The following is a 14,115-nucleotide window of genomic DNA, read 5'->3' as shown; positions in this document are numbered from 1 at the left end:
AAGGCGCACGCCCTACGGGAACACATACAGCGATTCTCTGCATTACCAGCTCCCACCTCCTGGGACTATCTGCAGCTCCTGGGGGTGATGGGCTCCACCATTGACATGGTCCCTTGGGCATTTGCACACCTGCGGCCTCTGCAAAGAGCACTTCTGTCCAGTTGGAAGCCACTTTCGCAGGACTACCAGGTGATACTTCCGCTGCCCCAGTTTGCCAGGAACAGCTTGACCTGGTGGATGGTCCCGGAGAATCTGGCTCGCGGCGTGTCCCTCGATCTACCAAATTGGGTAGTAGTAACCACCGACGCCAGTCTCGTAGGCTGGGGAGCAGTCTGCGACCGAAGCACCACGCAGGGGACGTGGTCCGCGGAGGAGTCGAAGTGGTCCATCAATCGTCTGGAGACCAGAGCGGTCAGGCTGGCGCTTCTCCACTTCCTGCCGCTCCTTCGGAATCGGGAAGTCAGAATCTTATCGGACAACGCGACTACGGTGGCCTACATCAACCGTCAGGGCGGCACTCGCAGCCCACAGGTCGCGCTCGAGGCAGCGATGCTGATGCAGTGGGCGGAACGGCATCTGCGCCGCCTGGCAGCCTCGCACATCGCGGGCGTGGACAACGTCCAGGCGGACTTCCTCAGTCGCCAGCTTCTGGATCCCGGAGAGTGGTCCCTCTCCGACGAGGCCATGCAGCTGCTCGTCCGGCGGTGGGGCTCCCCCCACCTGGATCTCATGGCGTCCGCCCAGAACACCAAGGCTCCTCGCTTCTTCAGTCGCCGGAGAGAACGGGGGGCGGAGGGCGTCGATGCTCTCGTGCTCCCGTGGCCAGCCGATCTGCTCCTGTACGCGTTCCCACCATGGCCGCTGGTGGGAAGACTACTCCGACGGATAGAAGTTCATCAGGGGACTGTGATCTTCGTCGCGCCAGAGTGGCCACGACGACCTTGGTTTGCGGACCTCCTCCACCTGGTAATCGACGGACCCGTCCGGCTGGGACATCTTCCCCGCCTCCTTCACCAGGGACCGGTATTTTTCGACCAAGCAGAACTCTTCTGTCTTGCGGCCTGGCTTTTGAGAGGCGCCGTCTCAGACGACGGGGGTACCCGGAGGCGGTAGTGTCAACTCTGCTTCGTTCTCGGAAGACTTCGACGTCGGTGGCCTATGTGCGAGTCTGGAAAGTGTTCGATCTGTGGTGTACCGGCCTGAACACAAGACCCACGGAGGCGTCTGTCCCGCAGATCCTCCAGTTCCTACAGGCGGGAGTGGACAAGGGGCTCACTTACAACTCACTTCGGGTCCAAGTGGCAGCTCTTGGCTCCCTCCTGCGGGGCGAAGGATCTCTGTTGCAGCACCCGGACATCGTCCGTTTTCTCAAGGGGGTCAAGCACTTGCGGCCCCCATTGCGGGATCCTTGTCCCTCCTGGAGCCTCAATCTGGTACTACGTTCCATGTCGGGTCCTCCGTTTGAACCACTGAGGAGTGCGACGATCAAGGACCTCACCCTCAAGGCGGTGTTCCTGGTGGCCATCTGCTCCGCTCGGCGTATTTCGGAGCTGCAGGCTCTGTCCTGTCGAGAGCCTTATCTCCGGTTCTCCGATTCGGGTGTGTCACTTCGTACTGTGCCCTCCTTCCTCCCGAAGGTGGTGTCCGCCTTCCATGTGAATCAGACGGTGGAATTGCCATCTTTCTCTTCGTCTGAGCCGCGGTCTCTCCGTCTCCTGGACGTCCAGCGCGCTCTGCGGCTCTACCTGGAGGCTACGAATGATTTCCGGACTTCTGACCATCTCTTCGTTCTTTGGTCCGGTCCCTGGAAGGGATCCCAGGCCTCGAAGACGACTATTGCCAGATGGCTGAAGGCCGGCATTGCCGCTTCCTATATTGGGGCGGGGTGGACTCCCCCACCCGGTATTGTGGCGCATTCTACACGCTCTCAGGCGGCCTCCTGGGCGGAGAGTCACTCGGTATCTTCGCAAGAAATTTGTAGAGCGGCCACCTGGAAATCGTTGCACACGTTCTCGAGACACTATAGACTACACCTCGCCTCGTCCGTACATGGACACTTTGGCGAACAGGTTCTACGAGCAGGCCTCGCAGGACCCCACCCGGTTTAGGGACGCTTGGGTACATCCCATGGTCTGGACTGATCCTGGTACGTACAGGGAAAAGAAAATTATTACTTACCTGCTAATTTTCGTTCCTGTAGTACCATGGATCAGTCCAGACGCCCACCGCATTTGGGTTCTACTCCTGCTCAGCTGTATTGGGGGGCTAACTCTGCTCAGCTATTCCGTCTGTTACAGTAGTGACTTTACTGCTGTTGTTTTTCACGTGTTTCCAGTTTTCTTTGTCTGTCGCCATTCTCTTGGTGGTTGACACGCTATGTTCGTGGCCTCCCACCCGTTGGTGGGACGGTTCCAGTTCTCTATTTCGATCCAGCGGCTTATTGTTGCCGTTTTGTTTAAACTTGATCCAATCAAGGGGTTTCTGTTTACTCGGGCTCTGATATACTCGATACTGAACTCCTGCAGAGGGGGTAGTAGTACTTATGGTGACGCCCCCTCAGAGTTTTGGGCTGACTCCATCTGCTGGATTGGGGACATAACCCACGGTCTGGACTGATCCATGGTACTACAGGAACGAAAATTAGCAGGTAAGTAATAATTTTCTTTTTAGAGGGACAACCCCCTCCTCCCTCCCCCCACACATTTGTAAAGCTCTATGCACAACAGCAGTATACACCCACACAAATCCCCCCCAAAAAAGAATTAGAGGACAAGGACTTCCCCCCTCATCTCCTTACCTGGCAGTATGGGCAGTCCCGATGGAGGTCCGGCCTAATGCGACATTGCTCAGGGTGAGGCAGGACCAGGGATGGATTTCCCGACAGCCTCCGAGCATTCTCCTGGGCAGTTTCCAGGGCTCGCAGGCAGTGGTCACAGGCTGGGGATACAGAGAGCACAGAGAAAGGGACAAATCAACACCACTGTGGTTCTACCAAGAAATACAGCACATGAGGAGGTAACCCTTGCACCATAAAGAGCCAGCGAGGCTTCAAGGCTGCTAAGACGGTTAAAGGGGGAACTGACATGCTCAAGACTGAAGGCATTTTAGTGGCCCCTGAGGGTACCAAGGGATAACAAACAGCTATTCATCAGCACTTAGCCAGAATTAGGAGGCTACTGAATAAACCTGCCTCAAGTTATCCAGTAAGTTCAGGAGGATGATTTCTCCTACCAGACTTACCGGATTAAATTTAATCGGTGCTACCCCAGATAACATTAAGCCAGGCCCCCTACCATGCCTCTTTTTACCTGGTTAAACTTTAGTCAGGTAATCAGTTTCTGGGCTAAAATGCAGCTGTCCGACAGGGAGGGAAATTTAAAACTCAGGGTTTGTCCGGACATCTCAAGCCCCTTTGAATCTTACTGTCCAGCCAGATGATCCTGTGCACAGCAGCAACACAGCAGTCAAAGATGTCCTGCCCCAGTGCCAGAAATATGACAACACGCAGACATCACTGCCCTGCTGCTGTAGAATAAAATGTCTGCTCCCAGCAGAATCTTCTTCAGCATAAGCTAGCTCAGGACCCACAGCCTGACGACTGCCCCTTGCCCCCACCTCACCATGTCACAGTGCATGTACTTTTACCTGCAAGAAAAAGCTGGAGGAATCAGGTTATAAAGAGGGAAAGCACACACAGTGCAACTGCATTTTCAAGTCACTGTGTGTAACTGCATGTCGGTGCAGGCCACATTTTCAGAGGAAAACATCACAGGGAGTTTTCTCTTTGAAAATGAGCTTGCAGGCCTGCAAGATCCCCAGAAGCATCACTTATCCTCGTCCTGCCCGGTCAGGAGTTTCCTCACACCAGGCTCGAGCCACCTTGAATTCTGAGCACGTGCGCACTCTGTACAACCGCTGTGGTCTAATCCGAGCAAGATTAAAAGTTAAAGTACTTCTTTAATCCCAGAAGTTTTCTGTATTTCCCCTTCAGTCTGGGGCTGCCCTACTTCTTTTCTCTGCGCCTACCCACTTCATCTGGGATTATCCTTGGCGCTCTTGCTGTTTCCTCCCTGTTCAGCCACTACATTCCACAGTGCAGAAGCAGAAGTCAGATCTCAAATTGGGGGGCGGTGGGGGGGGGGGGGGGAAAATCGGTGATGTATACAGACAGTCATGTTTTTAAACAGAGGTGCAAAAATTATTCTTAAAAAGGTATTTTTCTGCTAACTCTCTGAGAAGCACAGGGGTGGAAGGAATGACTCAGATATACTTAGGGACAAAAAAATTGCATTCTGGATGGGAGTCGAGCAGTCTGAGGGTTTCTAAAACCACCTATAAAATGAAATCTTTTAGAAGAAGGATTTGAAAATACATTTTACCTTAAAAATAAAGAAATACATACACACATCCGTTGGCCAGATAGGAAAAATTGGTTCTTTCCTGCTAATTTTCATTCCTAAACAGGAAATGTTATCCCAGCACTATAAACTGAAGAAATTTCTGATGTTCTACACGTATGGGTATGTGTAGATAGCCTCCGTCAAGTCCAGCGAAGCCAAAACTGCCCTCAACGGACCCCACTATTACCTTCCGCAACGCCTTCATATCAAAATCGGGGTACTTGTAGCGCCGTATTGAATTTCTGCAGTTCAAGATGGGCTGAAAAGTCACCTCTTTCTTGGGAACCACAAAGTAAATAGAGTAGCTCCCTCGACCTTGCTCCAATGACGGTACCGGAATGATCGCACCTAACCGCTGAAGGCAACATAGCGTATCCTGAACCGCCTCTCACTTGCTGCTGGAAATGCAATGCGACACCATGAAGGCTTTCCTGATGGGGCAAGAAAATTTTAAAGCTTAGCCATCCTCTTATGACCTCAATGACCCACTGGTCCAAGGTGATCCTGCTCCTCTCCTCGTAAAATCATGACAGGCGTCCCTTGACAGCTTCCTCAAGCGAGTGGATCATTCTGGCTTCATTGTGAAGATTTATCACCTCCTGTGCCCTGACCAGAACTCTCTCTAGGGGGGTCTTCGGGAACCCCGAAAAGGACTGCTGCCTTCCAGATCCCTGCTTCTGCAGCACTGAAGAACTCGTTAGGATGAAACAGTCCCATATCCCAGAAACAGGCACAAGCCAGGAAAGTCTTCCTGCAGTTTATTCTTCTTCGACTCTCCCAAAGGTTTCAACTGCTCCAGGTCCTCACCAAAAATGAGCTTCCCTTTAAAAGGAAGATTACAGATCTGAGACTTGGACCACATGACCAATTCCATAACCACAGAAGACTGAGTGCAGAGACTGCTGTGATCATACTCCTGGCCAAAGTTCGGATCAAATCATATAGCGCGTTGGCCACATGGGCAACCCCGGCTTCCAACTGGGCTGCCAGACTAGCGACACTAGAGTTGGCTAAGTTCTTCACCTGAGACCTCTGTACCCAGTGTAAGCAGGCCCTTGCATCAGACTACAACAGATCGCCGCATGGAGGCTCAAGGCCAAAACCTCAAATTCCACTGAAAAGTGTATTTCCAGCTTGAGATCCTGAGCACCCTTTAGCACTGCCGATCTCACTACCGGAATGATCATCATCTTGGTGACTGCTGAAGCCGCCGCATCCACTTAAGGCAATACTAGCAGCTGTAAAGTGACCTCTGTCACCTTGAGACCCATGTCTAGAAAATTCAGGTCCCGGTTCACCAGCTTCTTAACCTTCTAATGCAGTGGAAAAGCCTTCGGTGGACCTCGTAGCCCATTTAGCACCAGGTCCACCCCTTCATTATGGGATTCCTCCTGGAGCACCTTAATACCCAGCTATTTTAGCACTTGGGGAATAAGATGCTTCAACTCCTCTTTGCAGAAGAGCCGAACCACTCAATGGTCATCTCCCTCCACAATCGGAACCTACTCTGGGTCAGAAAGGTCCTTGCTCCTGTCGTGGTCCACCCCTGCCATGCTGTCTGATCTCCAAGATGATCCCCAGATCATCACCCAACCCATCCTGCAAATCATTGGATTCTTCTGCTTCATCGTCCAACAGTATGGGCAAGGCCCAAACAGTAGAGCAGGTCAGCTGCCCCCTGGTCGGAGACCCCTTAGGCCTCTTAGAGTGACGCCGGGGCTGCTGATTCAGGGGCCATTTACCTCCTGCACCTTTCCTGACCAGAAAGGCCTTGTGCATAAGACAGACAAAATCTGTGGAAAAACCTTCCACATCCTCGACCCCACCGACTGGCATGGGCTCATCCAACTGACTCTCCTCCCCCTGCTCTTCCAACCCAGTCTGAATTGCAGGCAAAAGCAGGGGAGGGGAGACCCTGGACCCCTGAGAGATTGTCTGCCTCTTGCTGTGTGCTGCTCTCCTGCCTGTCAGGCCGCAATCATCCCCCTGGAGTTTCTCTGACATGCCCTTGTGAACAAGTGGCCCTCCTGGTGCCTGCAGCTCCCGCGGAGAGTCCTTCCCCTCTACCAGCACACTCCCTGCACAGCGAGGCCAAACTGAGCTGCACGTGGTTTGAGCCACAGGCCCAAACCACTTTCCCGCGCTCGGAGGCGGCACCATTATGCACACACGCGGATGAGTGTCTACCGTGCCAAAATGTCGGCCCAATCGCGGTGCGAGACGCCAGACGATAACACTGACCTGAAACTCCACCAACTTCAAAAACTCAAAGCTCCGGAAAGCAGCAAACCCTCAGCCTCTTCCTCCCCGATGACCCTTCAGCTGCTAAGTTTGATTTTCTTTCAAAAAAACAAACAAACCAAGTGTCAAGCCAAGAAAACAACCCAGCCAGAAGAAATAAATACTTCCTTGCCACTGGAGCAACCTCAGGAAGAAGCCGTTAGGAGGAAAGAGTGAACCAGAACCCCTGGTTTTTGGACCCCTGAATGTTGCAGGCTAAAGCTGATCAGGGATTGCCAACACCCCATTCGCCCAGCTGAACCTGAGGAATGATCTACGAAGAAACCTAACACCTCAGGGAGTGTCGCCTTCAAATCTTCTCTTTGTGTCTGTTCTAACCTAAATTCTCTCCAAATTTTTTTTTTTTTTTTTTTTTTACACAAAGACTGCAGGTTTGCACATCTGCTGGAGACAGAGAATTACTGAGGGACTGCATGTGGCACTCTCGGTTATGTAGCAGTGCCTCTCTGCCTCCATCTGCTGGTAGGGATGCAAAACACACTTATCTGGATTGATCTGGGGTAATGACAGGAAACTCCATTTAAAGTTGGCAGAACAAAAGGCAGCAAATGCCAGCTTCTGACCAGGCAATGGTGAGCAGCTGCAGCTCTCTGGCACACTGCAGGATGCAGGTCTGGATGCCACAAATGCCGGGAAACATCAGGACAGACTGAACAGGCACATGCACCAACATCTTGTCACGCTGAGATTTCCCATTTTACAGATCATCACCCCTCAAGTGTCAGAAAAGTCCAGGCAATTAACAAAGGAGGGAAAATCAGCATGCCACACTTGTCCGCTGGAGCATGGCGAAAGTCTAATGCCGCCACGATGCCAGGTGATCAGCTAATCAAATCTGTCCACATCAACTTTTCTTTTTTCTAAAGGGCTGGCACTTTTCTTCTGCACCTTTGGATCTCCAGTTCAACCAGAACTGGAGCTGGGGCTGGGTCCCAGCACCATGAGCCTTCACATTCATTCCTTTCCACCGATTCTCTCCCCCACCCCCAAACTCACTTTCCCTGGTCATTGTAGTGACAGTCCTAAGCTGGGAACCCTGCAGTCATGGGCCTTAAATCCAGCCACCTGGCAACTTCTTTCCATGAACTCTCCCTCTGTAGCATCCCCAGCCTGGAAAGACCCAGGGAGTAGAAGATCTTAGCTGGAAATCGAACATGTGTCCTTCTACCACCAAGCTACCAAGCCAGCCTCAACATTTTGCTCAAAAAAAGAAAAAAAAAAAAAAAAGCAAGCTCCTTCTGAGCAGAATCTGCACCACCTGCTCGCAGAGGATGATGCTCCAGTTACCCCTCTCTCACTCACCTTTGTATCTGTACAGCGCATTCCAGAGGAACTGGGAGGCCACCACCGGTTTCTCTTGGAAAATGGTCTCTCCTTTTCGGATGCTTCTCGTGGCGAATAGTCCTTTACCCTAGGAAAGATCACAAAACACTGATGAGGCTCTCAGCTGTGAGACCCTGCCAAACCGAAAGAGCAGTGCCGCTCTCTGCAGCAACGCAAAACTACTAATTACTGGAGAGTAACCAACGAGCCTTTCCCCTCTAGACCAATAAACATGGAACCATGTAGGGTTTTCATTTAACACATTTGAATACCAGAGGACAAAGGTGCATCAAGGAAAAAAGAAAGAAGAGAGAAATGTATAAGGTCAGGCTGTGATAAACCAGGCTGATCCTACATGGGTTTTTCCATTTTAACATATACCCAGTAAGTAAGGAGACTTTAGCACAGATTGGCAGGCAAATGACTAGAGGTTTTTTTTTTTTTTTTTAAAAACAAACAAGCACATCTTCTTCCATTTAGGACACTTCATTATTATTTTTTTTTTTTAATTGCTCACAGGGTATCCGTATATCATTAGTTTATTGTATCCTGTGGGCCACTGGTTTCCAGCACCTGCATCAAGTAAAACCTCTGCTAAAAAAGTCTGTGTGGTTTTTATTACATCAGCGCCTAAATCTACTAGGCTGCACCACTGGGGACGGCATACCTGTCGGCGGTAGGGTAGCACTGGTGAAGGCTAGTGCAGCACACTCCTAAATCTAACATAGTCAACAGGAAAAGGACTGGTACGCAGATCCCTCTCCAAGGTACTGCCATGGCCCAGCAGTCAGAAGAGGTGCACACAGCAGACTTTTGTAGGGGAAAGCTTCATATGCACTTACAGGCCGATGCAATATCGGGCATTCAGGTCGGCGCGTCTCAACACGTGGCTGGACGTGCATTTTGGAAACGCTAGACTTACGCCAGAGCAATACAGGAATTAGCACATCTAAATGTGTGTCCAATCTAGCGCGTAGCTAACAGCGCTCATCACATGCAAATTCCACATAGATGAGGCTATTAGCTATCACCCTGCAATGCCCAGAATTGCCCTGTAGCCAAGGCGCCCATTTTAACGTGCCAAATTTAACGCCTGCCCACGAACAGGTGTTAAAAGCATGTGGCGCTCAAGGGCTCACGAAAAAAAAAAAAAAAGAATCCTGCTCTCTGCGATTCCTCCCATTAGTATCATCACGATACAGTAGAAGAAACCACAATAAGCAGCATCCCCAAGTTCTGGCCCGATTGAAGGAGTGGAGCATCAGGCATTCAATGGAGAAATTACTTACCTGATAATTTCGTTTTCCTTAGTGTAGACAGATGGACTCAGGACCAATGGGTATAGCGTACTCCTGATAGCAGTTGGGAGACTGAGTCAGATTTCAAAGCTGATGTCAGCCTACATATACCCGTGCAGGAAGCTCAGCTCTTCAGTATTCTCTTCTAAAAGCAATTGTGGATATATGTGTGCTTTAATAACTTGATTAACTTGCTTAACTAGGACTGGTTCAACTGATTTCCAAATTGGAGACCGCCAGTGCACTCAACCAAATAACGCAGACACCCGGCAACTATGAGTGTCTTGAACTAGGGGCAATACCTGTCTTACCTGTGTTTGTCTTGTTCTCGGGGTTTGTCACCCGAGGTTCCCGGATTCTGGGGCAGCTGTGGGTGGGGTGCTGAGTCCATCTGTCTACACTAAGGAAAACGAAATTATCAGGTACGTAATTTCTCCATTTCCTAGCGAGTAGCAGATGGACTCAGGACCAATGGGATGTACAAAAGCTACTCTTGAACAGGACGGGAGGCTGCCCCTGGCCCACTTAGTACTGCCCTTGCAAAGGTTGTGTCCTCCCGGGCGGTATAACCTGGAGAAGGTGTGTATGGAGGCCCATGTCGCCGCCCGACAGATCTCTACGGTAACAGCATCTTTGTTTCCACCCAGGACACAGCCTGGGCCCTTACTGAATGGGCCTCGACTTGCAGAGGTGGAGGCTTCCCTGCCTCTACGTAGGCTGCCTTGATTACTTCTTTGATCCAGCGGGCTATGGTTGCCCGCGAGGCCGCTTCCCCCTGTTTCTTCTCGCTGTGAAGGACAAATAGGTGGTCCATCTTTCACACAGATTCCAATCTTTCCAGGTATTGGATTAGGAGTCTGCCGACATTTAGATGACGAAGGCGTGAGTCTTCAGAGTTCTTATGTTCGCCTGGAGATGGCAGCGAGATGGTTTGGTTTAGATGAAATTGAGAAACCACTTTCGGTAAGAAGGAGGGGACAGTGCGTAGCTGTATGGCTCCTGATGTGAACCTGAGGAACTGTTCCCAACAAGATAGTGCTTAAAGCTTGGAGATGCGATGGGATGAACATATTTGCCACTAGGAATGCAGTCTTCAAGGTCAGGAGCCGTAATGACAGGCCACGTGTTGGTCTGAAAGAAGTTCTCGCTAGGAAGTCTAGTACTAGATTGAGATTCCATAGGGGCACTGGCCACTTTAATGGTGGTCGGATTTGTTTGACCCCTCTCAGGAAGCGGGAAACATCTGGATGGGTTGATAGACTGATGCCGTCCACTTTGGCTCTGAAGCAGGCCAGCACGGCCACCTGAACCTTGAGGGAGTTGAGAGACAACTCCTTCTTCAAGCAGTCCTGCAGAAATTCCAGGATCATAAGGATTTTGACTGTCGGCGGGAGGATCTCGTGGTCCTCACACCAGGCTTCGAATACTCTCCATATTCGTATGTACGCTAGTATGTGGAGAACTTGCGTGCTCGAAGCAAGGTGTCAATCACTGCCTTAGACTATCCGCTTTTCTTCAGGTGAGTCCTCTCAAGGGCCAGACTATAAGAGAGAATTGAGTCAGGTCTTCGTGGAAGATCGGTCCTTGCCGGAGGAGGTGTCTGTGTGGAGGTAGGCACAGAGGGTTACCCGCAAGAAATCTTCACACCATGGCCTTCTTGGTCAGTCCAGGGCCACTAGAAGTACTAGTCCCCTGTGGTGTTCTATATCTTGCGGATGATTCTGCCCAGTAGTGGCCATGGGGAAAAGCGAACAGCAGGTCTTCCTGTGGCCAAGTCTGGACGAGGACGTCGATTCCCCGGGATTGCGGTTCTCGTCTGCGGCTGAAGAACTTGGGAACTTCGGCATTGGACCGGGTTGCAAGTAGTTCCACGGCTGGGGTTCTCCAACGGTTTACTATCAACTGGAAGACTGTGATCGACAGCATCCATTCCCCTGGGTCTAGGCTCTCTCTGCTGAGGTAGTCCACAGAGACGTAGTCTTTTCCCCGCGATGTGGGAGGCAAAGATCCCTTGCAGGTTTGTTTCCACCCACACCATAAGGGGGTCTATCTCCAGGGACACCTGTTGGCTTTTGGTTCCTCCCTGGTGGTTGATGTAGGCAACTGTTGTGGCGTTATCAGACATGACTGACAAACTCACCCCAGAGTCTGTGGCTGAATTGTAGACAGGCTAGTCTGACTGCTCAGGCTTCCAGTCGGTTTATGTTCCATCCCGCCTCTTCCTTGTCCCACTGTCCCTGGTCTGTCAGTTCCTGACAGTGGGCTCCCCACCCTTGCAGGCTTGCATCCGTGGTGAGCAAGATCCAGGTCGGTGGGGATAGTTTTACTCCCTTGCTCAGATGGTCTTCCTGTAGCCACCATTGGAGCTGGGTCTGAACCTCTGGTGGTAGCTGGAGGTAAATGGAGTAGTTCTGGGATGTCGGGTTCCATCGTGACAGTAGAGAACGTTGTAGTGGGTACATGTGGGCCCTTGCGCATGGAATAACTTCCAGGGTTGATGTCATAAGACTAGGGACTTTGAGGTAGTCTCATACCTTGGGGCAAGCATAGTTCAGTTTTCGCAGCTGACCCATCAGTTTCCTTCTCCTTGGAGGGGGAAGGACAACCTCGTCTTGCTTGGTGTCGAACCAGACTCCCAGGTATTCTAGCGATTGGGAGGGCTGCAGGCAGCTCTTGGCTGTGTTGATGACCCACCCGAGATTCTGCAGAAGATTCTTGACTCTGTTGGTCACCTGGTGACTTTCCTCTGGAGATTTTGCCTGATTAGCCAATTGTCCAGGTAAGGATGTACGAAGATTCCTTCTTTCCTCAGCGTTGCTGCCACTACCACCATGATTTTGGTGAAGGTCCGAGAGGCAGTAGCTAGTCTGAAGGGTAGCACCCAGAACTGGTAATGATGGTCCGGTATCTCAAAGCATAGGAAGCGCTGATGGTCATGATGGACCGGGATGTGGAGATAGGCTTCAGATAGATCCAGTGAGGTCAGGAATTCTCCAGGCTATACTGCCCTTATGACTGAGCGTAGGGTTTCCATGCGGAAGTGTGGTACCCTCAGGTAACGATTGATGGTCTTTAGGTCCAGGATGGGCTGGAACGTTCCTTCCTTCTTGGGAACGATAAAATAGATGGAATAGTAACCAGTATTTTGTTGGTGCGTGGGCATTGGGGTTATCGCCTTTAGGCTGAGGAGTCTTGTCAGTGTGGTTTCCACTGCCATCCTCTTGGAGAGGGAGTGGCACAGTGATCTCACAAATTTGTCTGGGGGGAATGCTGTGGAAGTCCAGATAGTATCCCTCCCGAAATATTAATTTATTCACGCCACTTACTGCCGATTGGCCTTTTTCACTAACGTGGCAGTGAATGGACCAGTCGGGAACAGCAGCTCTGGCTAGGCTGTTGTGCACACAGAGCCACTCTCTCCTAGGCACTCAATGCAGAGCGCTAGGAGCGCACAAATTATCCACTACACATCTCTTTGAGCGCTGAAACTCATTTGCCTACTGCATCGGGTGCCCAGGAGAGGTGGATGTGCATGCGTTCAAAAAAAATGCACACCCAGTTTGGACACACATTTCTTTTAAGCAATGACATTGCATCAGCCTGCTAGATCCCTCTCCCGTGATCCCCTTCTTCTTCGCTCAGTCCCAGTGGGAGGAAATTCTGCCAGAATTAGGCGGTCACGGAAGCTGGGATGGGTTGGGAAAAAGAGCTCAGGCAACTAGATTAAAAGGGTTTTCCCTCTTCAGCTGTTGCCCCAGATGGCTGCAGCAGGTTAGTGAGGTGCCCCTTGATATCCCCCAAAATGTCCTGACCCTCCACTATAGCATTGCCCTGGAGGATGCCAGTGTACTCTCTCAGTGTAACCTAATTAGAGCAGTCCAGCATGGACAATTTTTGTAATTCAAAAGAGTCAGTTACTTGCATGAAAACTGGTGAGTTCTGCAAAACTATAACCTTCAGCAGAGATGGATTCTAATGACAGCCTAACTTCCCACTTCTACCCTTGCTGGCTCAGGAAATCGATGCAGAGCCACGACCCTCGCTTACAGAAAGTTATGTCATTGATATAAGAACATAAGATATGCCATACTAGGTCAGACCAAGAGGCCACTGTTGGAAACAGTATCCTGTTTCCAACAGTGGCCAATCCAAATCACAAGTACCCAAACATTAAATAGATCCCAAGCTACTAATGCTGGCAACAAGCAGTGGCTATTCCTTATTGATTAACAGTAGTTTATAGACTTCTCCTCCAGGAATTTATCCAAACCTTTTTTAAACCCAGTTACACTAACTGCCTTACCCACATCCTCTGGCAATGAATTCCAGAGCTTAATTGTGATTTGAGTAAAAAAGAAATTTTCTCCAATTTGTTTTAAATGTGCTCCTTGCTAACTTCATGGAGGGCCCCCTAGTCTATTGTCTGAAAGAGTAAATAACTGATTTACATTTACCCAATCAAGTCCTTTCATAATTGTGAATCCTAAGATAGAACCTAACATCTTGTAACTACAGTATGGGTTATTTTTCCCTACATGCATCATATTGTATTTGCTCACATTAAACTTCATTTGCTATTTGGATGCCCAACCCACTTAGGATTTAACTACTCTGAACAATTTTGTGTCATCTGCAAATATGATCACCTCACTCATCATATCCCTATCCAGATCATTTATAAATAAAAAAAGCACTGGTCCAAGTACAGATCCCTGAGGCACTCTATCATTTAAATTTTTCCACTGTGAAACAGACCATTTAATCCTACTGTTTCCTGTCTTTTAACCAGTTTG

At 50.2% G+C, this 14,115-nt stretch overlaps 1 protein-coding gene across 2 annotated transcripts in view; it reads right to left on the bottom strand.

Moving 5' to 3' along the window:
• Nucleotides 1–14,115, bottom strand: part of SMYD5 (SMYD family member 5) — a 102,748-nt gene that overhangs the window by 77,071 nt on the left and 11,562 nt on the right. For both annotated transcript variants that reach the window (XM_029594617.1, XM_029594625.1), the window contains exons 2-3: nt 8,004–8,112; nt 2,798–2,937 (exon numbers count right to left, since the gene is read on the bottom strand). In XM_029594617.1, the coding sequence (XP_029450477.1) occupies nt 2,798–2,937; nt 8,004–8,112 (249 nt within the window). The remainder of the gene's footprint in view (nt 1–2,797; nt 2,938–8,003; nt 8,113–14,115) is intronic.

The sequence above is a fragment of the Rhinatrema bivittatum genome, chromosome 1 (assembly GCF_901001135.1).
Source record: "Rhinatrema bivittatum chromosome 1, aRhiBiv1.1, whole genome shotgun sequence".
Lineage (NCBI taxonomy): Eukaryota > Metazoa > Chordata > Amphibia > Gymnophiona > Rhinatrematidae > Rhinatrema > Rhinatrema bivittatum.
Note: the sequence above shows the minus strand (reverse complement) of the source record. Positions and strands in the feature narration are given on the sequence as shown.